Genomic DNA, 24,872 nt, shown 5'->3' with positions numbered 1-24,872 from the left:
AGGCTACTGAGTCTGCCGATAAGAATAAAGTTGATTGACCGAGTCGAAAGCCTTGGCAAGGTCGATGAAGACGGCTGCACAGTACTGTCTGTTATCGATGGCGGTTATGATATTGTTTAGTACCTTGAGCGTGGCTGAGGTGCACCCGTGACCGGCTCGGAAACCAGATTGCACAGCGGAGAAGGTACGGTGAGATTCGAGATGGTCAGTGACCTTTTTGTTGACTTGGCTTTCGAAGACCTTAGATAGGCAGGGCAGGATGGATATAGGTCTGTAACAGTTTGGGTCCAGGGTGTCTCCCTCTTTGAAGAGGGGGATGACTGCGGCAGCTTCCCAATCCTTGGGGATCTCAGACGATATGAGAGGTTGAACAGGCTGGTAATAGGGGTTGCGACAATTGCGGATAGTTTCAGAAATAGAGGTTCTAGATTGTCAAGCCCAGCTGATTTGTATGAGGGGTGGTCGTTTGACTCCGTAGCGGATACAGGCAATGAGGCAGTGATCGCTGAGATCCTGGTTGAAGACAGCGGAGGTGTATTTGGAGGGCCAATTGGTCAGGATGACGTCTATGAGGGTGCCCTTGTTTACAGATTTAGGGTTGTACCTGGTGGGTTCCTTGATGATTTGTGTGAGATTGAGGGCATCTAGCTTAGATTGTAGGACTGCCGGGGTGTTAAGCATATCCCAGTTTAGGTCACCTAACAGAACAAACTCTGAAGCTAGATGGGGGGCAATCAATTCACAAATGGTGTCCAGGGCACAGCTGGGTGCTGAGAGGGGTCGGTAGCAGGCGGCAACAGTGAGAGACTTATTTCTGGAGAGAGTAACTTTCAAAATTAGTAGTTCGAACTGTTTGGGTATGGACCTGGAAAGTATGACATTACTTTGCAGGCTATCTCTGCAGTAGACTGCAACTCCTCCCCCTTTGGCAGTTCTATCTTGACGGAAGATGTTATAGTTGGGTATGGAAATCTCAGAATTTTTGGTGGCCTTCCTGAGCCAGGATTCAGACACGGCAAGGACATCAGGGTTAGCAGAGTGTGCTAAAGCAGTGAGTAAAACAAACTTAGGGAGGAGGCTTCTGATGTTGACATGCATGAAACCAAGGCTTTTTCGATCACAGAAGTCAACAAATGAGGGTGCCTGGGGACATGCAGGGCCTGGGTTGACCTCCACATCACCTGCAGAACAGAGGAAGAGTAGTATGAGGGTGCGGCTAAAGGCTATCAAAACTGGTCGCCTAGAGCATTGGGGACAGAGAATAAAAGGAGCAGATTTCTGGGCATGGTAGAATATATTCAGGGCATAATGCGCAGACAGGGGTATGGTGGGGTGCTGGTACAGCTGAGGTAAGCCCAGGCACTGGGTGATGATGAGAGAGGTTGTATCTCTGGACATGCTGGTTGTAATGGGTGAGGTCACCGCATGTGTGGGAGGTGGGACAAAGGAGGTATCAGGGGTATGAAGAGTGGAACTAGGGGCTCCATTGTAAACTAAAACAATGATAACTAACCTGAACAACAGTATACAAGGCATATTGACATTTGAGAGAGACATACAGTAATCACAGGTGTTGAATTGGGAGAGCTAGCTAAAACAGTAGCTAAAACAGTAGGTGAGACAACAACAGCCAATCAGCTAGCACAACAACAGCAGGTAAAATGGCGTTGACTAGGCAGGGACGGTCGGATTAACTACACAGAGCCTGAGTGCGGCTGGGGCCGACAGATAAAACATAAACGAGCAGAATGGAGTACCGTGATTAATGGACAGTTTAGCATGCATCAGCTATGTAGCCAAGTGATCAGTGTCCAGGGGGGGCAGCGGTGGATGGGGCAGGGAAGCTGGACTGGCGAGTGTTATCCAGGTTTTAAAAAAACTGTCTGGCTGTGCAAAAGGTAAAAGCCGCTAGCAGTGGCTAACAATGACTAAATAGCTTGTAGCTAGTTAGCTTCTGGAGGTTCTTGAGTGTGTTCTAAAAATAAAAAAATAATGGCGATTCCATATCACATTGGGTGAGGCAGGTTACCGGAAGGTATAAAGAAATTAAAAATCGAAAAGAGATAGAAGGTAAATATGGGTCCAGTGAGTGTTTGGGACGCGGCGATTCAGACGGTTAGCAGGCCTGTGCTAACAAGCTAACGGTTAGTAGGCCAGGGCTAAACAAGGTAGCAGTTAGTGGACCGGGGCTAAACAAGCTAGCAGGCCGAATTAGCAAGCAAGGAGATAGCAAGGGCTAGAAAGTTAGCCTTTGGGGGACGTCGCGATGGGGTGAATCTGTTTATTCCTCTTCATGCGGTGACATCGATAGACTGGTCGTGGGTCCGGATATTGTAGCCCTGGAGTATGCTTCGGTGGTAGCACAGGAGCTCTGGCTGGGCTAGCTTCAAGCTAAGTGGGTGGAAACGCTAGCCAGGAGTAATCATCCGGGGTTGCGGTTAGCTAGATAGCTAGATGTGAAGAATCCAGCTGAAAATGTTCCGTTTGCAATGGAAATCCGGGGATAAAAAAATAATAGGTCCGTTATGCTCAATCAATCAATCAATCAAATTTTATTTATATAGCCCTTCGTACATCAGCTGATCTCAAAGTGCTGTACAGAAACCCAGCCTAAAACCCCAAACAGCAAGCAATGCAGGTGTAGAAGCACGGTTAGAGTCGCGTTGTTCGAACTGGCGAGAGCTTTCCAAGCTAAAGGTTAGCTGATGACCGGTTAGCTGAAGACCGCTAGCAATGGTTTGCTGACTGATAGCTGGTAGCTAGCTGGCTAGCTTCAGTTGAGGGGTTCCGGATCCAAAGTAGATATAAATACTTTAGAAAAAAATAGCTACATTGGGTGAGGCGGGTTGCAGGAGAGTATTTAGAAGTTGAGGTTTAACAAAATGTTTTAAAAGATATGCGAAGAAAAATATGTAAAAAAAATGTAAAAAATATTTTTAAAAACATATATACAAGGGACACGACACGGCAAGACGTTCGACTGCTACGCCATCTTGGATATGAATGTATTGACCGAAGTGAAATGATTTGAAGACAACGAGCAATGACTTCATTGCGCAGCAATAATATAAGCGAAGCTTCGTTGATTGACTGTATTTCTGCCCAATGACCACTGATCTTCTTGAAATCTAGCTGGGTAAATAGCCATTGAGCTGAGGTAAACGCCAGTATGTGATGGTTATGGGTTGGACCACCCATAAACGCACGCGTAACGAACTGAATTCTCGCCATTGACCATCAGACTATTTGCAGTCACGCACAGCAGTGTTTTCGAAAGTAGTATTTTGGAACGTGTTTTTTCAACTATTTCATTGAAGAAATCATGGCGAATAAATCAGGAAAAGCGAAGTCCAAGTCTAAGTATATAGACTTGCACCAGGTTATAGAAGAGATTGATCAGGAAAGTGAGAGATTTTTGTTTGAGGAATCTTTGAGTGAACACAGTTATGATTCAAACATTGAGCTGTTTCTGCAAAGACAGGACGTACTTCTGGACAGGTAAGTGCTAATGCCGTTTTATGAAATATAAATATAAATATATATATAATTTATTTTGCAAAAACATATATATATATTTTTGCAATGAAATGTGTGATGAAATGTGTAAAGTACACATTGGCTATAGTGTGTGGGTGTATGTATGTGTACGATCCATAACCTGTGTGTGTTGTTTGTTTGTTGGTGTGTATGTGTATGTGTGTATGTGTGTGTGTATGTGATATATATATATATATATATTTTCCATTTTTTATTCAAATGGAATGGAGTAGAACAGCAAAAACACATGGCCACTGCGCTGGCTACTCCTCTCCATTTCCATATGAAATAGCCATTGGATGCTGTTGGGGGGAGGCTCATACAATACAAATATTTTTTTTAATGTTTTCTTTCAGTGATAGCGACTCCGACTGGGAGCCCTCGGTGCCAAGCTGCCCACTCAACCTCTGCCCACTCTACTCCTGACTCCGGTGGTGTTCATATGCCACAGCTCATTACTGCAGGCGTGACTGTGCCTTAGGGCCAAAAGGGCACAGCATGGACTCACAAACTTCTACAGATGCACAATCGAGAGCATCCTGGCGGGCTGTATCACCGCCTGGTACGGCAACTGCTCCGCCCTCAACCGTAAGGCTCTCCAGAGGGTAGTGAGGACTGCACAACGCATCACCGGGGGCAAACTACCTGCCCTCCAGGACACCTACACCACCCGTTGTTACAGGAAGGCCATAAAGATCATCAAGGACATCAACCACCCGAACCACTGCCTGTTCACCCCGCTATCATCCAGAAGGCGAGGTCAGTACAGGTGCATCAAAGCTGGGACCGAGAGACTGAAAAACAGCTTCTATCTCAAGGCCATCAGACTGTTAAACAGCCACCACTAACATTGAGTGGCTGCTGCCAACACACTGTCATTGACACTGACCCAACTCCAGCCATTTTAATAATGGGAATTGATGGGAATTATGTAAATATATCACTAGCCACTTTAAACAATGCTACCTTATATAATGTTACTTACCCTACATTATTCATCTCATATGCATATGTATATACTGTAATCTACATCATCGACTGCATCCTTATGTAACACATGTATCACTAGCCACTTTAACTATGCCACTTTGTTTACTTTGTCTACACACTCATCTCATATGTATATACTGTACTCGATACCATCTACTGTATGCTGCTCTGTACCATCACTCATTCATATATCCTTATGTACATGTTCCTTATCCCCTTACACTGTGTATAAGACAGTAGTTTTGGAATTGTTAGTTAGATTACTTGTTGGTTATCACTGCATTGTCGGAACTAGAAGCACAAGCATTTCGCTACACTCGCATTTAACATCTGCTAACCATGTGTATGTGACAAATAAAATTTGATTTGATTTGATTTGGAGGCGTCGTTGTGTTCTGTGTCGCATGAAGTCCCCCATCACCTGCACCACTTGTTCAGTTTGTCTCTGCTTTACATCAGAAAGAGACTGCTATGGGACATGGCACAGGCAGCAAATTGTGTAGAGGACTTCCAAAGTTTACCCCTGTTTTTTTATTTATTTTAAAATTCTAATATTTTTTAAAGCATTTTTATAATTTTTTTGTGTGTTAGAATTGCTTTTTGATATGTGGTATATAGTTATTTCCACTGTTGTATATAGTTATAGGTCATTTCACCAATTCGGCCACTTGGGTGCATTTGGGCAACTTGTGTGAGACACCTGGGTGACTTCATGCTAAATGTCATGTAGCTCACCCATTCCTGAAGTTAACAGTCTGAAACTTTGCACACCTACAGTTGCCCTCTTGTGTTGTCCATCGAAATTATCTCCAGCATCCTATCTGACTGTGTGGCTATTTTAGTACATGTGAAAGATGCTAAAACAATAAAAAACAGAAATGTATGCTCTTTCTTTCTCTTTTCTTCCACCAGATCTACTATGTTATTCTCCTACATTCAATTAACATTTCCACAAACTTCAGAATGTTTCCATTCAAATGATACCAAGAATATGCATATCCTTGCCTCTGGGGCTGAGCTACATGCAGTTAGATTAGGGTGTGTCTTCAGGCAGAAATTGAGAACAAGGGATGCAGCCATAACAAGTTAAGGTCCATTACCTCCCCTTGCAGTCAGTCTTTCCTCAACTCCTCCATCTCCATTTTGCTCTCGCATTCTCTCCATTGGTTTGTGAAGTTTCTCACTCCATCACCAAGTCTTTCTTCCCTTATGTTTCTCACCTTCATTTCTCTGTTCCATCTCTTCCTCCGACTCTCACCCTTTGACAGATTTCACAGGGTGTGATAAAGTTCAAAGTGTCTCCACCCCTGCTGCCAGCGGTGTCTGGCAGAGGGCACACAAACTTTATAAAACCTCCCCTTAATTCACTGTTGCTTAATGATGATTAGAAATGGGAGGTGGGCATGCCAGGGTTTAAGTCACCAGACACAGAATCAGTCGTGTTACATCAGGGGAGAAAAACAAGTTCACAACAACGCCCAAGCCTAATTTGGGGTTGGTTATGACTGATGGTGATGACAGGGTGTTGACAGAACGGAGATGCCACAGAGCAATATGGAGGCCATCTCAGTGTCATCTTCCCAGATATGTTAGTGCAGGTCAGACAGTATTTCTACCGACTACCTAAACACACTCTCTGTGGAACAGGGAGATGGGAGGCGAATGCTGAAAGACCAGCCAAGGTCAAAGGCAGGTATGTGGCCCGATTCAATACGGCCCGCAGAATCATTTATTTTGAAGGCACGTATAAATAACTGCATGACGACAGACAGTGACTGACAGGCTGACACACACGTCACAGTTACAAATAGTAGCTAGATAGAAATTGCGCAAAAATGAGGTTAAGGTTTCAAAGAAAAGGAAAGTAGACAATGAATATAGGGTGTTCCAGCAAGAGTGGACATCGAAATGTTTCTTTATTGAGGTATCAGAGAAAGCTGTGTGCTTAGTGTGCAAAGAGAGCACCGCTGTCTTGAAAGACTACAACTTGTCCCGACACTTCCAGGCGAAGCATGCAGAGAAATATAGGAATATATATTCTGAACAGAGGACAAGTGCATCAAAACTGCATTCAGCAAACGACGGAATTGCGAGAGCTAGCTATGTACTGTCCCACAAAATTGCCAAACATAGCAAGCCATTCGCTGAGGGGAAAATCATTAAAGAATGTTTAATGGTCTGTGCAGCAATACTTTGCCCCGACAAGAAAGAGCTGTTTGAAAATGTTTCCCTGTGAAGACAAACAGTTACACGGCGTGTTGAGGACATTGCAGGTAAAGGATTTCACCCATTTCTCCTTGGCCCTGGATGAAAGCAGTGATTCACGTGACACGGTGCAGTTGTTGATATTCTTACGAGGCATAACCCCAGACTTTGGCCTTTTAAAAAGGATACAAGATCATGTAGCTGAGCTGAACCCAGATCAGAAAATTATTTTCCTGCATTGCATTATTCATCAGGAGGTGCTCTGTATATGTGTTCTGAAAATGAGCAATGTTGTGGATACAGTCACTAAAGTGGTACATTTCATAAGAGCAAAATCTTTAAACCACAGGCAGTTTGTCTCACTGTTGGAAGAGAGTCGGGTCATGTAGATCTCCCCTACCACACAAATGTGAGATGGCTGAGTTTGGGGAAGGTGTGAGAGAGCAAAATTGCAAGATTATGTTATAATACTTTTTTGCATCAAATGGTTGTTTTATACAACAGAATAGAGGGTGCTTATAACTCTATTGTGTCTGTGTGAACTGAAAGTGGGCCTCTGGGAGATAACACTGACAGGAGATTTACGATGGCTTTTGGGTGATAAAACCTAGAGACCGAATTCCAGAGCATGAGTTAATGTTTCTGTTCTATAAGATACCAGGGAGAGATGACCCCGGGGCCAGACCTTGGTCTCAACACAAAGATAACTGTTTTAACAGCAGATACTGTCTGCTGTGAATTATAACTATTTTTCATACTAGTCTTAACCTTGTGACCCATTCCATACATCTGTTGTTTGTCATGTATACTGAAGGGGGTGCATCTTTGCTATAAAAGACCTTTGTCTTGGGGCTCTCAACAAATCATCTGAGGGTGATTCATCGACCGGCCATCATTATTGTAGCGCACTCAATTGATTCACTGTATGTGTGTGTTGTATTGACCTGCTCCCTTATTAATAAGTGAATAAAGATTTAGTTTAAGTATAACTCTGACTTGTGTGATAAGTTTGTCTCTCCTCATTTGATAGTAAAGAAATGACCCACCACAGGTGCATAAAATGGTGTGGGACCTGAAGTTGGAGATTCATTTGCAAAAACTCAACAAGGAAAATGTGGATTTCACACAACTGTAAGACAAAGAATGGTTGGCTGATTTTGCCTTCACCGTGGACATCATGACCCTAATGAATTAACTGAATTTCAAACTCCAAGGGAAGGGCCTTTTTGCACATCAGATGTAAAGCCTTGTCAAAGCCTTCAATGGAAAATTACTCCTCCTGACCCTCCAAGTAGAAGCCAACTATCTCCCCCATCTTCTGACATTACTAGCCTGTTCCCTATCAGATAACCAGCGGTAGCAGTATACATCGCTGCTGTGTGCTTTGAACGGTGAGTTCATTGTTTTGAGGATTTCAACATTTTGGAAAATGACATGCTGTTGGTTTCCTCTCCTTTCACCTTCAATGTGGATAACGCTCCCACTGACCTGCAACTTGAACTTATCGATCTTCAGTCTGATGCAGTGATTAGAGAACTATTCAAAACAAATGTAACTGATGAGGTTCTATGCATCTCTCGATGAACAAAACTTTCCAACGATTAGGAGACATGCTCAGAAGATGTTTGTAATGTTTGAGTCAACCTATGTATGTGAACAGACATTTTCAGTGATGAAATATAACAAGTCAAGGCACAGATCATCTCTTACTGACTCTCACCTCTCAGCAATCCTGTGCATAGCGACGTCGGAAACGATACCCGACTTCACTGCTCTTGTCAATGCCCAGCAGACTTCACACCTCACTGATTGAGTGGTTTAAAGGTAATGTTGAGAGCCCTCTTTTTCTAGTGTTTTTGTGCATAACCGTTAACAAGAGTTCTGTCCGTGGTGCTGAATGCACCGTGTACTTTTTCCTCCATGTAGTTCATTGCATGTTTAATTTTGAAAATACCTACCAAAAGGAGAACATGGATGTGGTTTATTTCTATGCAAGTTAAAAAAGTAGCATATCTGGACGTGATTTACAGTAGATATACAGTGGGGCAAAAAAGTATTTGGTCAGCCACCAATTGTGCAGGTTCTCCCAAAATGATTAAAAAGAAATCCAGAAAATCACATTGTAGGATTAATGAATTTATTTGCAAATTATGGTGGAAAATAAGTATTTGGTCAATAACAAAAGTTTCTCAATACTTTGTTATTATACCCTTTGTTGGCAATGACAGAGGTCAAACGTTTTCTGTAAGTCTTCACAAGGTTTTCACACAATGTTCCTGGTATTTTGGCCCATTCCTCCATGCAGATCTCCTCTAGAGCAGTGATGTTTTGGGGCTGTTGCTGGGCAACACAGACTTTCAACTCCCTCCAAAGACTTTCTATGGGGTTGAGATCTGGAGACTGGCTAGGCCACTCCAGGACCTTGAAATGCTTCTTACGAAGCCACTCCTTCGTTGCCCGGGCGGTGTGTTTGGGATCATTGTCATGCTGAAAGACCCAGCCACGTTTCATCTTCAATGCCCTTGCTAAAGGAGGTTTTCACTCAAAATCTCACGATACATGGCCCCATTCATTCTTTCCTTTACACGGATCAGTCGTCCTGGTCCCTTTGCAGAAAAACAGCCCCAAAGCATGATGTTTCCACCACCATGCTTCACAGTAGGTATGGTGTTCTTTGGATGCAACTCAGCATTCTTTGTCCTCCAAACACGACAAGTTGAGTTTTTACCAAAAAGTTATATTTTGGTTTCATCTGACCATATGACATTCTCCCAATCTTCTTCTGGATCATCCAAATGCTCTCTAGCAAACTTCAGATGGGCCTGGACATGTACTGGCTTAAGCAGGGGGACACGTCTGGCACTGCAGGATTTGAGTCCCTGGCGGCGTAGTGTGTTACTGATGGTAGGCTTTGTTACTTTGGTCCCAGCTCTCTGCAGGTCATTCACTAGGTCCCCCGTGTGGTTCTGGGATTTTTGCTCACCGTTCTTGTGATCATTTTGACCCCACGGGGTGAGATCTTGCGTGGAGCCCCAGATCGAGGGAGATTATTAGTGGTCTTGTATGTCTTCTATTTACGAATAATTGCTCCCACAGTTGATTTCTTCAAACCAAGCTGCTTACCGATTGCAGATTCAGTCTTCCCAGCCTGGTGCAGGTCTACAATTTTGTTTCTGGTGTCCTTTGACAGCTCTTTGGTCTTGGCCATAGTGGAGTTTGGAGTGTAACTGTTTGAGGTTGTGGACAGGTGTCTTTTATACTGATAACAAGTTCAAACAGGTGCCATTAATACAGGTAACGAGTGGAGGACAGAGGAGCCTCTTAAAGAAGAAGTTACAGGTCTGTGAGAGCTAGAAATCTGGCTTGTATCTGTCAACACAGTCATACAAATTATGTATAAACCTCTTATGATTCTGGCCCGCGATGGCAAAAATATATTCTAATGTGGCCCTCCATGGAAAACAATTGTCCAGTGCTAGACTGTGTACACTGCTGTTGATTAGATGGGGAGTTTAAATGTAATATACTAATAACACAATGCAGAAGGGAATGTTCTGCACCGTCTCAGCCACAACAACCCTGCTACTTCTGCTAGATGTCCTGAATTACATCTCACACAAAAGATTGTATCTAGCTAGGCTCCATACCTACGTTTTCCTTCAGCAAGTGAATATTTAGGAAATAACATTTTGGGTTAAAAAAATATATAGTTTAATCAAAATGCAATAGTGCAGGGAAAACCTGTTGATATAAACTCAGCAAAAAAATAAACGTCCTCTTACTGTCAGCAAACTTAACATGGGTAAATATTTGTATGAACATAACAAGATTCAACAACTGAGACATAAACTGGACAAGTTGCACAGACATGTGACTAACATAAATGGAATAATGTGTCCCTGAACAAAGGGGGGGGGGGGGTCAAAATCAAAAGTAACAGTCAGTATCTGGTGTGGCCACCAGCTGCATTAAGTACTGCAGTGCATCTCCTCCTCATGGACTGCACCAGACTTGCCAGTTCTTGCTGTGAGATGTTACCCCACTCTTCCACCAAGGCACCTGCAAGTTCCCGGACATTTCTGGAGGAATGGCCCTAGCCCTCACCCTCCGATCCAACAGGTCTCAGACGTGCTCAATGGGATTGAGATCCGGGCTCTTCGCTGGCCATGGCAGAAAAATGACATTCATGTCTTGCAGAATATCACGCACAGAACGAGCAGTATGGCTGGTGGCATTGTCATGCTGGGGGGTCAGGATGAGCCTGCAGGAAGGGTACCACATGAGGGAGGAGGATGTCTTCCCTGTAATGCACAGCATTGAGATGGCCTGCAATGACAACAAGCTCAGTCCGATGATGCTGTGACACTACGCCCCAGACCATGACAGACCCTCCACCTCCAAATCGAGCCAACTCAAGAGTACAGGCCTCGGTGTAGTAACACTCATTCCGTCGACGATAAACGTGAATCCGACCATCACCCCTGGTGAGAGAAAACAGTGACTTGTCAGCGAAGAGCAGTTTTTGCCAGTCCTGTGTGGTCCAGCGACGGTGGGTTTGTGCCCAGAGGCGTCGTTGATGCTGGTGATGTCTGGTGAGGATCTGCCTTACAACAGGCCTACAAGCTCTCAGTCCAGCCTCTCTCAGCCTATTGTGGACAGTCTGAGCACTGATGGAGGGATCATGCGTTCCTGGTGTAACTCGGGCAGTTGTTGTTGCCATCCTGTACCTGTCCTGCAGGTGTGATGTTCAGATGTACCGATCCTGTGCAGGTGTTGTTACACATGGTCTGCCACTGCGAGGACGATCAGCTGTCATCCTGCGTCCCTGTAGGTCTGTCTTAGGCGTCTCACAGTACAGACATTGCATTTTTTTTCCCTTGGCCACATCTGCAGTCCTCATGCCTCCTTGCAGCATGCCTAAGGCACGTTCACACAGATGAGCAGGGACCCTGGGCATCTTTCTTTTGGTGTTTTTCAGAGTCAGTAGAAAGGCCTCTTTAGTGTCCTACGGTTTCATAATTGTGACCTTAATTGCCTACCTTCTGTAAGCTGTTAGGGTCTTAACGACCATTTCACAGGTGCATGTTCATTAATTGTTTATGGTTCATTGAACAAGCATGGGAAACAGTATTTAAACCCGTTACAATGAAGATCTGTGAAGTTATTTGGATTTTTATTAATTATCTTTGAAAGACGGGGCCCTGAAAAAGGTATGTTTCTTTTTTTGCTGAGTTTATTATCCTGCTGTTCTCAGGAAGAAAGCTACAACTAGGGTAACTGGTGCTCTGACTCAATTGACAGAAAGCAATGACAAGTGATTGAGTGTCAGTGGAGAATGGGAGAGAAAGAGTAAAAATAAAGGACGACAACAGGAAGAGAGAGGTGCATGTGTCAGGGTGTTGACGGGGGGGTTGGTGAGGAAGGGTAAGGGGACGGAGAGTCATGCATTTGAGCCATTCACTCAATTGATCCCATTGGGCCCGAGTGAGAAAGTAATTGAATGATCAATCTGCAAATGACAGTCCTCCATCACATAGCGCCGCATGGCGAGAGCAGTGGTCTCGCTACAGTCCCGTTGAGATGAATGGGGCTCCATCAGATGCAAACACCTGGTGCCGAGTTTTCAAGCAATCCCCAATAAAATAAAGCCCTATTTAGACAGAGGGACATTTTAGTGGCACAATGAGTCTCGGTATGAGCTTAATGCAGGCAAACAAATCCATTTGACCTAATTTCTACCGGTAAGTCACATATGCAACCAGAGGAAACCCCCTTTACTCCACACAGAGACACGTACAAAGCTCTCCCTCGCGCTCCATTTGGAAAATCTGACCATAATTATATCCCGGACCATAATAGTTTGTTGGGGATGTGGACACTAAGAAACTTGAAGCTCTCAACCTGTTCCACTACAGCCCCGTCTATGACAATGGGGGCGTGCTTGGGCCTCCTTTTCCTGTGGTCCAAAAATATCTCCTTTGTCTTGATCACGATGAGGGAGAGGTTGTTGTCCTGGCACCACACGACCAGGTCTTTGACCTCCTAACTAATCTGGATGCTAATAAGAAATCCCACTATGCACTCAGACAAACCATCAAAACAGGCAAAGCGTCAATATAGGACTATGATTGAATCCTACTACACTGGCTCTGACACTCGTATGATGTGGCAGGGCTCGCAAACTATTACAGACCACAAAGGGAAACAACGTCATGAGCTGCCCAGTGACTTGAGCCTACCAGACTGGATAAATGCCTTTTATGCTCGCTTCGAGGCAAGCAACACTGAAGCATGCATGAGAGCACCAGCTGTTCCAGATGACTGTGTGATTACACCCTCAGGTCAACATTAACAAGCGGGGCCAGATGGATTAAGGACATGTACTCAGAGCTTGCGCAGAACAACTGGCAAGTGTCTTCACTTACATTTTGAACCTCTCCCTGACCGAGTCTGTAAATCCTACATGTTTCAAGCACACCGTCATAGTCCCTCTGCCCAAGAAAGCGAATGCAACTTGCCTAAATGACTACCGCCCGCCGCACTCACGTCGGTAGCCATGAAGTGCTTTGAAAGGCTGGTCATGGCTCACATCAACACCATTAACCGGGAAAACATAGACCCCTCCAATTCACATACCACCCCAACAGATCCAGAGATGACGCAATCTCAAATCGCACACTGCCCTTTCCCACCTGGACAAAACCTATGTGAAGATGCTGCTCATTGATTACAGCTCAGTGTTCAACACCAGTGGATGCAGGACTTCTTGACGGGCCGCCCCCCAGGTGGTAAGGGTAGGTAACAACACATCTACCATGCTGAACCTCAGCACGGGGGCCCCTCAGGGGTGCGTGCATGCTTAGGCCCCCCCTGTACTCCATGTTGACCCACGACTGCGTGGCCAAGTATGACTCCAACACTATCATTAAGTTTGCTGACGACACAACGGTGGTAGGCCTGATCACCCACAACGATGAGACAGTCTACAGGGAGGTGGTCAAAGAACTGGCAGTGTGGTGCAAGGACAACCACTCCTTAAACATGAGTAAGACAAAGGAGATGATCGAGGACTACAGGAAAAGGACGGATGAATACGCCTCCATTCACATCGACGGGGCGTGAGTTAAGTTCCTTGGTGTCCACATCACCAACAAACCATCATGGTCCAAACAGGGAACGACAACACCTTTTTTTCCTCTCAGAAGACTGAAAAGATTTGGCACAGGTCCCCAGATCTTCAAAAAGTTCTACAGCTGCACCATCGAGAGCATCCTGACCGGTATCACCGCCTGGTATTGCAACTGGTCGGCAACCCTACAGAGGGTAGTAAGTACATCACTGGGGCCAAATCCTGCCATCCAGGACCAATATGCTAGGCGATGTTAGAGGAAGGCCCAAAGAAATGTACAAGATTCCTGTCACCCAAGTCATAGACTGTTCTCTCTGCTACCGCATGGTAAGCGGTACCGGAGCACCAAGTCACTTTACTCCTACCTACATGTACAAATTCACATGACTAACTTGTACCCCAGCACATTGACTCGGTACCAGTACCCCCCGTTTATAGCCTCATTATTGTTATTTTATTGTAAATATAGTAAATTATTTTCTTAAAACGGCATTGTTGGTTAAGGACTTGTAAGTAAGCATTTTACTGTAAGGTGTTGTATTCAGCATATACATTTTTTTTTTATTTTTTTTAGGCAAGTCAGTTAAGAACAAATTCTTATTTACAATGACGCCGCCCCACATGCGCCACCCCACGTGACAAAAAAACATATATTTGATGCTGTGGCACTAAAGCCCCATGTCACATACAGGAAATGGATCCGATGTGATTTAAACATGGGGGAGATGGAACAATCTGGACAGATTAAATCAATTAGGGGGAAATCTCCATGAAAATGGCTTGTGGGAGAAGGCCAGTGGGGGCCATCAGTCAAACAGCTGCCTGACAGCATCCCCCCATGGGAGAATATAGTGTGGCAGTCTGGTTGCCATGTCAACTTGGAGAAAAGCAAGGCCCACTTTTCTGACAGGAGCTGCGGGGGATGAGTTTAAAACACGTGAAATCGTGAGAGAAATGGAAACCCTTAGAGCGATCTGAGGGGCTTTGCTGATACCTACAAAAGCAGAACATGATGAAGCAATATGTGACAGGGAAAGAGATCAGCTGATGACCTCACACAGACCAATGACTGTGCACAAAGCCCTCAGAGCTGTCTAGCATCCTCCCTGTATGGCCCTGACAACCCACTAGACAACTTTCTGCATAGTCTCTGACATGCAGAACAACTTCCTGTGCTGAGCGCTGTTTTGTCTGCTGCACTGTAAAATCACTTCTGCTCAATGTCAAATCCTGCATGAAAACAGTAGGCACGTAGTTCAAGCACACAGGGCTCTAATGCCACCCTGCAGGTTGTCAGAAACCACATTCCTGAGGTGACTAACAGCCATTCTACCGCAGTACCAGGCCCCTTCCATCTCCTCATGTGTCCACCAAACTGGGTGTCCAGGAAGGAGAGGGGAAGGGGATGAAGAGTGAAAACAGAGCCCCTCCCTAAGGGTGGGAAGAGGAGACGGATGGAAAAAAGAGAGCAAGTGTCGCTCGCACGCTATCTGTGACTCAGACCTCACGCCTGAGCTGCTCCATGAAATTAGAGTTGCCCACAAGATAGACCTGGCAACACAGGTTGAGCGTGGGCAGAAAAGACAGAGGGAGAGACAGAGCGAGACAGCAAAGTTTAACAGCTACAGAGAGAGACGGAGAAAGAAATATTACAGAGGATGGGAGAAGCGGGCAAAGAGGGGACTGTCTGTGTATCTCCTATTCATGAGTTTTTGCACTCTGCACACCTATACTCAAATTGAAGATCTCGTGATGAGGCGAGGGAAACAATGATACAGAGAATATACGCTGAATGGAAGTTACAGTGAGAAGTCCAACAACAAAAGACTGACTATGCATTGACTTACTGAAGAGAAAGAAAAAGGTTTTGGTTGAAAAATCCAAATGAAGCTGTCAGAAGACAAATAGAAACGATCAAACATTGCTTGTGATACAAAAAGCTGAAAACAGTCTAGATGACGCAGCAGTTTGTTGTGTACTGCTGTAATTACATAATATGTACACGAGGATGTAATTACCATAGCTACTAGTATGTTGATGATTATAAACAAACACAAACCTACCATGTGTTTCATCAACAGTACTACATTGTTTTATTTCCTATAACCAGCTAAGCCAATTGTAACCAAATCTAAACTAAATGTGCATTCCTCCAGATAACATATAACAATATCTGAATTACTACAGGCTACTTAGCTACGGTAGTTCAACTGGTGTACAACTGGGGTACGACAGTTGAACTAAGCTCATGAGGCATTTATAAGTTATATTCTTCAATAATCAAATTGGTAGATATCATGAATTTAGTCCAAAAATGGATGTAGCAACTGCCGATTGTCCCTTTAACTAAACCGACCGGCTCCATGGTGGTGGGAGAATACCACCCTGAACTCAAACCCTGCCACCATGCAGTTTCCTTAGGCTAGCACTGAACTAAATACCTTTTCTAGCTGGAAAGGTAGAATTGCTACCTCTCTCGACATAAGACTAAGAAAGCACACACTTTCTCCGGCTAGCTTTGTGATGGCTAGATAGGCTAATAGCCCATGAAATGAACGCTCAAGACTTTCTTAGCCAATGTTGCAAGGATCAAGCTGAATTTGGCTAGCTCTCTGGAAAGCAAGCTAACCACACCAGCATTCCTTCCTACACTTTTTGCCCAAGGAATACTATTATCGTAGCCATGGAGCCTGCTGCCCCTGAATAGGGAGAACCGAGCAAGGCTCCTGCCCCCGCACACCTATGTCCATGCAGGGCTAAAATAGCATGAAAGGACACACACTCTTCGTGTATTGCCTGCTTGGTGTCTGAGCACGCTAAGGCAGAACTCGCTAACCCCGAGTCTTACGTGCACTGCAGGGACCTTCCCTCGACCACACACAGACGGTGACTGCATGCTCAACTTATGCAGCCTCTCGGACAAGGAGGAAGCAGATTTCATTGACATTCCCGTCGAGCTGAAGGAACTGTTTGGGACGGGTATTACACCACACGACAAAAGTATTGAATTTCTGCGCTGCAGACCCGGGAACTGTGGCAACACGGTCTACCCCTCCACGGGCCAAGGCTTTGTGGCAGTGAAAGGACAACACGCTGGAACCAGGGTTTCCCACACTGCAAAGCTCCAATGCAACAGGCAGCGAACCCACAGGGTTTCCTAAAAGAAGCCGACACTGGGGGAAACAGCAATTTGCTTCAGCCACGTCTAAGTTACTAATTCCCCTGGAGGGAAGAAGGGGAGCTCGACCTGGATTGATTATGGGACTTTTTCCTGAGCAAATATGACTCCTACACAGCACTGTGCCAGAAGGAGCCATTCAGTACAGTGTGCGGTCAAGCAGCATTGAATGCTCTGTGCAACCCCACGTTTAAAAGTCTATAGTATGTGACCTATAGCGTTTACAGTCTGTACTTTACCAAAGACACTGCACATCACATTAAAGCCTTGCCTATTCTGCTCCCCTATAACAAAGTCATGCTCAATATTCTATCTATAGATAAAGTGAATTCTGAAATATCCCAGGAGAAAGACTGGGCAGGAAATTATGCAAAACAGGGATAATTTTTTGTGGTATTCTCCCCCCGTTTCGATATCGTCTTATTGCTGCAACTCTCCAACGGGCACGGGAAGCGAAAGTCCAGTTATGTGTCCCCCGAAACATGACCCGCCAAAACGCACTTCTTAACACCCGTCTGTTTAACCCGGAAGCCAGCTGCACCGACCAAGGTCAGCCTGCATGCGCCTGGGCCGCCACAAGGAGTTGCTAGAGCGGGATGAGCTAAGTCCCCCTGGCCAAACCCTCCCCTAACCCAGACGACGCTAGGCCAATTGTGCGCCGCCCTATGGGACTCTGGATCACAGCCGGTTGTGATAAAGCCCAGGATCAAAGCCGGGTCTGTAGTGATGCCCCTAGCACTGTTATGCAGTGCCTTAGACAGCTGCACCACTCGGGAGACCCTACACAGGGATTTTAACCGATATGATTAATCCCTCCCCACTGACACACAACAAATAAAAAGAAAACAGTAATGTTAATTAATGCAATATTGGTTTTGAAGAATTAAACTTATAAAAAACATTAAGTGAACCAGTGAGGACCCCACGTCATTCCATCTCTTTGCTCCTACCTCAAAGGCACTGAACAATTAATTCCTAAAGTGGAGATGGTCAACAAATCCGTCAATGAGGCCAGGGTGGCGGTGGCAGCGGGAGCTAATTAAAGATGAATTAAACATTGTGTGATGAAGGCAGGGTGGAGGCTGAGAGGGGCTTGGAAGAGAAGAGCTCAGCTGCGGCAGTCTGAGCCTCATTAATAAATGACCACAGGATAGCCCACTGCAAACAGCCGAAACACTAGTAAACAAATGAGTCACTTGTACACTGAGGAAGCATTTGACACTAGACCCAAAATGTTACAGACCTATATCCACCCTGCCCTGTCTTTCTAAAGTCTTCGAAAGCCAAGTTAACAAACAGGTCACCGACCATTTCGAATCCCACCATACTTTCTCCACTATGCAATCCGGTTTCCGAGCTGGTCATGGGTGCACCTCAGCCACGCTCAAGGTCCTAAACGATATCATAACCACCATTGATAAAAGACAGTACTGTGCAGCAGTCTTCATCGCCCTGGCCAAGGCTTTCGACTCTGTCAATCACCGCATTCTTATTGGCAGACTCAATAGCCTTGGCTTCTCAAATGATTGCCTCGCTTGGTTCACCAACTACTTCTCAGAGTTCAGTGTGTCAAATCGGAGGGCCTGTTGTCCGGACCTCTGGCAGTCTCTATGGGGGTGCCACAGGGTTCAATATATATATACATACATCAAATTGATCAGAAGTAAAGTGTAGACATGGTTAATGTAAATTACTATTGTAGCTGGAAACTGCTTTTTTAGTGGAATATCTACAGGCCCATTATCGGCCACCATCACTCCTGTGTTCCAATGGCACGTTGTGTTAGCTAATCCAAGTTAGGGTTAGGGCTAACCCTAACCCTAATTTCTCACATGGAATAGCCTTAATTTCTCAGAACAAGAATAGACTGACGAGTCTCAGAAGAAAGTTCTTTGTTTCTGGCCATTTTGAGCCTGTAATCAAACCCACAAATGCTGATGCTCCAGATACTCAACTAGTCTAAAGAAGGCCAGTTTTATTGCTTCTTTAATCAGGACAACAGTTTTCAACATTGCTAACATAAATGCAAAATGGTTATCTAATGATCAATTAGCCTTTTAAATGATAAACGTGGATTAGCTAACACAACGTGCCATTGGAACACAGGAGTGATGGTTGCCAATAATGGGCCTGTAGATATTCCACTAAAAAAGCAGTTTCCAGCTACAATAGTCATTTACATTAGCCGTGTCTACACTTTATTTCTGATCAATTTGATGTTATTTTAAATGAACAAAAAAAACAAGGACATTTCTAAGTGACCTCAAACTTTTGAATGGTAGTAGACACACACATGCGCGCATACCTTTGTCACTGAAGTCGTCCACCAGTATGACCTCAGCGATGAGCTCAGGGGGAGAGCGGTTGAGCACGCTGTGTACTGTCCTGAGCAGGGACGACCAACCTTCGTTGTGGAATGGGATGATGATGCTGGTGTTGGGCAACTTCTCCCCATACAGCTTCTGTTTACAGCTAAACACACACCAACAGGCAAATAAAATAATAAGCAACAAACAGCAATTGCCAAAAAGCAAATAGAGTGACTACTGAGGGGCTGTAGAGCAGGGTTGGTCTTCATAAAGTGTCTGAGTATGAGGATCAGTTTTAGCTTTTAAGAGCATAGTGAATAACATTACATGGCCGGATGGGACTAATCCTAGATCACTCAGTGTGAGATTCTTTATGATGACAGGCCCTGGTGTTGCACAAAAGTTATCTTCTGGAGAGATCAACAATACTTCAGTATTATCATGTAGGCCTAGTATTCATGACCCACAAATGTAATCGTACGCAATGATACACAGTAATGATATATCACAATATTAGTCTATATAATATGATTACTATATTGAAGTAATCATAGCAGATAATGAAAGCGGCAGTTTCTGGTTCATTGGTAAAAATGAGAGCTAGAGCAGAGCACTAGCCCAAATCTAATTTGTTGCAAAACATTGAGACAACTCAGACCAATTATGAGCACACCCACATTTCCTTGGATTGTATTGCTAGAGCAATGGAATTTAGTGGCTTCCTTCATTGGAATAATGTCACAGCGAATCAAAGACATTGAATGTATCAAGACCAGATATCCACTCTGCAATTCCGGTGGTGACAACATGACTGTCACCACGCGGGAGCGGGCCTCCAGGGCAGACAGGACCACCGATTAGATATGGGAGAGCAGGTGTGGCCACCTCATTGGTCTAACTGACAGAGTGATGGGCCTGACAGCCGATTGTCACAGTGACACTTCAGCTGTCAGAAGGTCAAGCTCCTGCCACAGCATCCTCTTCATCATCCCTCACTTTTTCACTAAAGAGGAGAGGGTCCCAGGTCCCACAGATAGTGCTGCGAGAGACCGAAAGCGGGAGAGAGGGTGAGGAAGAGGAACAAAGAGAACGAGTGCGAGATAGCTAATTGCTCCCTAATATACAAAGGCTGTATACTGGGGTATTTGTAAATAGCCACAGGAGGGTTTTTTAATACGTTTGAAAAAAAAAAAAGTTTTCAATACATTTAAATATTTGTAGCAATTGTTTTTCTAAACCCTGCAGTCAACTTGTGCAAAGCGTTAGGAGATAAAGCAGATTGCATTCTTCATTTCACACATCACATTATTTTACATTATGAAGCTTACCGTAGTTCCCCAGAACAGTTGAGCCAGTCAGGTGTTTGTTAGTAAATTGCACAACAGGAGAAAAGGGGAGTAGGTGAGTCCAGCTGTGTATTGACAGAGGTAGCGCTCGATACTGAAAACCAGTGTTTTTGGGATGTGCAACAAGTTGTTTCTTTCCCACACATTCTGCAAAAAAATAGCTTCATTTTCATCAGATAAACAGAAGGGTAACGCTACTTGGCTGGCAGCCAAATGAGTAAATGAGCTTACAATTTTAAAAAAGCAACGTCTTTTTGCTAAATCGATTCATGGCCATCATATTTCTAATGTTTAGGCCTATCATAGAAAGAATGTAGCCAGCTACAGTGCCTTGCGAAAGTATTCGCCCCCCTTGAACTTTGCGACCTTTTGCCACATTTCAGGCTTCAAACATAAAGATATAAAACTGTATTTTTTTTGTGAAGAATCAACAACAAGTGGGACACAATCATGAAGTGGAAAGACATTTATTGGATATTTCAAACTTTTTTAACAAATCAAAAACTGAAAAATTGGGCGTGCAAAATTATTCAGCCCCCTTAAGTTAATACTTTGTAGCGCCACCTTTTGCTGCGATTACAGCTGTAAGTCGCTTGGGGTATGTCTCTATAAGTTTTGCACATCGAGAGACACATTTTTTCCCATTCCTCCTTGCAAAACAGCTCGAGCTCAGTGAGGTTGGATGGAGAGAATTTGTGAACAGCAGTTTTCAGTTCTTTCCACAGATTCTCGATTGGATTCAGGTCTGGACTTTGACTTGGCCATTCCTGGATTAATTATTTTTGAACCATTCCATTGTAGATTTTGCTTTATGTTTTGGATCATTGTCTTGTTGGAAGACAAATCTCCGTCCCAGTCTCAGGTCTTTTGCAGACTCCATCAGGTTTTCTTCCAGAATGGTCCTGTATTTGGCTCCATCCATCTTCCCATCAATTTTAACCATCTTCCCTGTCCCTGCTGAAGAAAAGCAGGCCCAAACCATGATGCTGCCACCACCATGTTTGACAGTGGGGATGATGTGTTCAGGGTGATGAGCTGCGTTGCTTTTACGCCAAACATAACGTTTTGCATTGTTGCCAAAAAGTTCAATTTTGGTTTCATCTGACCAGAGCACCTTCTTCCACATGTTTGGTGTGTCTCCCAGGTGGCTTGTGGCAAACTTTAAACAACACTTTTTATAGATATCTTTAAGAAATGGCTTTCTTCTTGCCACTCTTCCATAAAGGCCAGATTTGTGCAATATACGACTGATTGTTGTCCTATGGACAGAGTCTCCCACCTCAGCTGTAGATCTCTGCAGTTCATCCAGAGTGATCATGGGCCTCTTGGCTGCATCTCTGATCAGTCTTCTCCTTGTATGAGCTGAAAGTTTAGAGGGACGGCCAGGTCTTGGTAGATTTGCAGTGGTCTGATACTCCTTCCATTTCAATATTATCACTTGCACAGTGCTCCTTGGGACGTTTAAAGCTTGGGAAATATTTTTGTATCCAAATCCGGCTTTAAACTTCTTCACAACAGTATCTCGGACCTGCCTGGTGTGTTCCTTGTTCTTCATGATGCTCTCTGCGCTTTTAACGGACCTCTGAGACTATCACAGTGCAGGTGCATTTATACGGAGACTTGATTACACACAGGTGGATTGTATTTATCATCATTAGTCATTTAGGTCAACATTGGATCATTCAGAGATCCTCACTGAACTTCTGGAGAGAGTTTGCTGCACTGAAAGTAAAGGGGCTGAATAATTTTGCACGCACAATTTTTCAGTTTTTGATTTGTTAAAAAAGATTGAAATATCCAATAAATGTCATTCCACTTCATGATTGTGTCCCACTTGTTGATTCTTCACAAAAAAAATACAGTTTTATATCTTTATGTTTGAAGCCTGAAATGTGGCAAAAGGTCGCAAAGTTCAAGGGGGCCGAATACTTTCGCAAGGCACTGTACATTTGCTAACGTTTTGCTTTAAGTTACTCTTGCATTTTACCAGAGATAAATATGCTGGCTACACCAAGAAAATTACCAGAGAAAAATACCTACATAAGTCCGAGCACTGTGTGCTGAAACTCTCATCTGAGTTTAGCAGTGCAACTTAAGTACAAAATCAGTGCCTCTTCTCTGAGCAGAATAGGCAGGCCCGTTGCCTTTGCTACTTTAGACTCCACACAGAAACCGGGTGTAGACATGCTGCTGGAAAGCCAGTACTGTTCTTCCTTCAGACAAGCATTCCTCAAAAATGTTGTTTATTTGAACAATGTCTCTCATTCACATTCACTTGTAAATGTTCAAACTCACCAAAAAAATGACATTTGGTAGCTCCTACCTATATACGTATAACTTTATGAATTGGATTGCCGGTCTTTGGATTTTTTTCATTTGCGCTCATTAGCATATTTAGCTTGCAGCCGCCATGGAAATACACTATTACTTGTGCTAATTTTAGCATTTTTGAAAGACATGTTTTTTTTTTGCATTTGTCGCCCCCTTGTGTACTAAACAGATATCGGACAGCATAACGATGTAAAAATGTGGATACCGCCAAACCCTACTCCCTAACCAGACTCCTTATCAGGGCTCCTAAGGACAGAGCAAGGGAGTAGAGCAGCGTAAAAATAATAATAGGGAAAGTGAGACGCCAGCCACAGAGCTTGGGCGAGTGACTGCGGCAGCGGGCAAGCAGTAAGCCACCACTTCATTACACATTATTAAACAACCCAAAAATGTGCCAGATCGGACCCTTAAATTCCTCTGAAGTGGCCAACGTGTCATTCCCATGGCTGTTGAAACATCAATGGGCTGGTTGGAGCGAGATGGCTAGGGACTGTAAGAGCACTGAGCAGTCAACTTAGTGTATGTAAACTTCTGACCCACTGGAATTGTGATACAGTGAATTATAAGTGAAATAATCTGCATGTAAACAATTGTTGGAAAAATGACTTGTGTCATGCACAAAGTAGATGTCCTAAACAACTTGCCAAAGCTATAGTTTGTTAACAAGAAATGTGTGGAGTGGTTGAAAAACAAGTTTTAATGATTCCAACCTAAGTGTATGTAAACTTACGACTTCAACTGTAGGTCAGCAATGGGGAGTTACTGCTTCCTACAAGAACACAAAACATGTAAGCTACATGTCAAGCTGTCTTTGAAGCTGTCTTTGAAAAGCCAGTCAGGTAAAAAGCTTGCGTTTACATTTTTTAAAAGGGGAAGTGTTAGCAGGTAGCCTACATTGTCTAATTCTCTGTATGGTAATAATACATTTTATTTTGTAAAGTGGTTTCTTGCATCATATAAACACAACGTAATGTACAGTCACCTATTTAGCCCATGGTGTTACAGACAAAGTAAAACAGTTATGCCATGTAGGACTGCACTGAACATCACACACAGGCCATCATAGAAATCAAAAGCTATTTCCATGTGAAAATGTTATGGGATTTGCTCCATTTGTTTTGTTGGTAGGCCTACTTTAGCCAAAAAAACTGTAAGGCTACAGCTTCAATGTTCACTGTAAATGTGTGCCGGAAGTTGCACAAAATTCTCACAATGGTTCAAGTTTCCGCTCACAAGACCAAAGATTTGCTCAGTGCCCCAAAAAATTGGAAGGAACATTAATCCCGGCACAACGCCTCTCCCCATGTGACCTAATTACTGTGTGCATGTACTGAAATGCATGTGTAACTGATAGATGCACACACGCACAAGTTAATATTTTAAAATATATAGTAAATTGTAAGGTTCTTTTAGTTATGTGTCGAACCTCAGTAAGACTACCTGTTGCCATTGGCATCGGCTAATAGGGATCCTAAATCAATCAAATCTTTTATTATTTTACATTATGAAGCTTACCCTAGTTCCACAGAACAGTTGAGCCAGTCACGGATTTGATTGTAGATACACATCAGTCAGAGCTCCGTCTGCTGATAGAATGCCTGTTAGTGAATTCTCCTTGGAGTGGAGAAGTGCAACTGAAGCCCGAGATTCGTCTTAAACAGAGCTTACATTACAATAAGAGGCATTTTAATTCTGCAAGACATTTCTTATGAATTCTTTGTTTCCTGCGTGAAAAATGTAGAATTCTGAATTAACGCGAACCCTAACTTTAATTTGCTAGTTAATCTAAGTAAGTGAATGACTTAATAAAGGTGACAGGGCATCATATTATCAAACACGGCAGAAAT

The 24,872-nt window shown here is 43.9% G+C and overlaps 1 protein-coding gene across 2 annotated transcripts in view; it reads right to left on the bottom strand.

Annotated features, from left to right (window-relative positions):
• LOC118390062 (polypeptide N-acetylgalactosaminyltransferase 10-like) overlaps nt 1–24,872 on the bottom strand; it is a 99,307-nt gene that overhangs the window by 46,921 nt on the left and 27,514 nt on the right. For both annotated transcript variants that reach the window (XM_035780233.2, XM_035780234.2), the window contains one exon: nt 19,345–19,511. In XM_035780233.2, the coding sequence (XP_035636126.1) occupies nt 19,345–19,511 (167 nt within the window). The remainder of the gene's footprint in view (nt 1–19,344; nt 19,512–24,872) is intronic.

Source organism: Oncorhynchus keta, chromosome 11 (assembly GCF_023373465.1).
Source record: "Oncorhynchus keta strain PuntledgeMale-10-30-2019 chromosome 11, Oket_V2, whole genome shotgun sequence".
Lineage (NCBI taxonomy): Eukaryota > Metazoa > Chordata > Actinopteri > Salmoniformes > Salmonidae > Oncorhynchus > Oncorhynchus keta.
The sequence above is the reverse complement of the archived record's forward strand: the minus strand, read 5'-3'. Positions and strand labels throughout refer to the sequence as shown.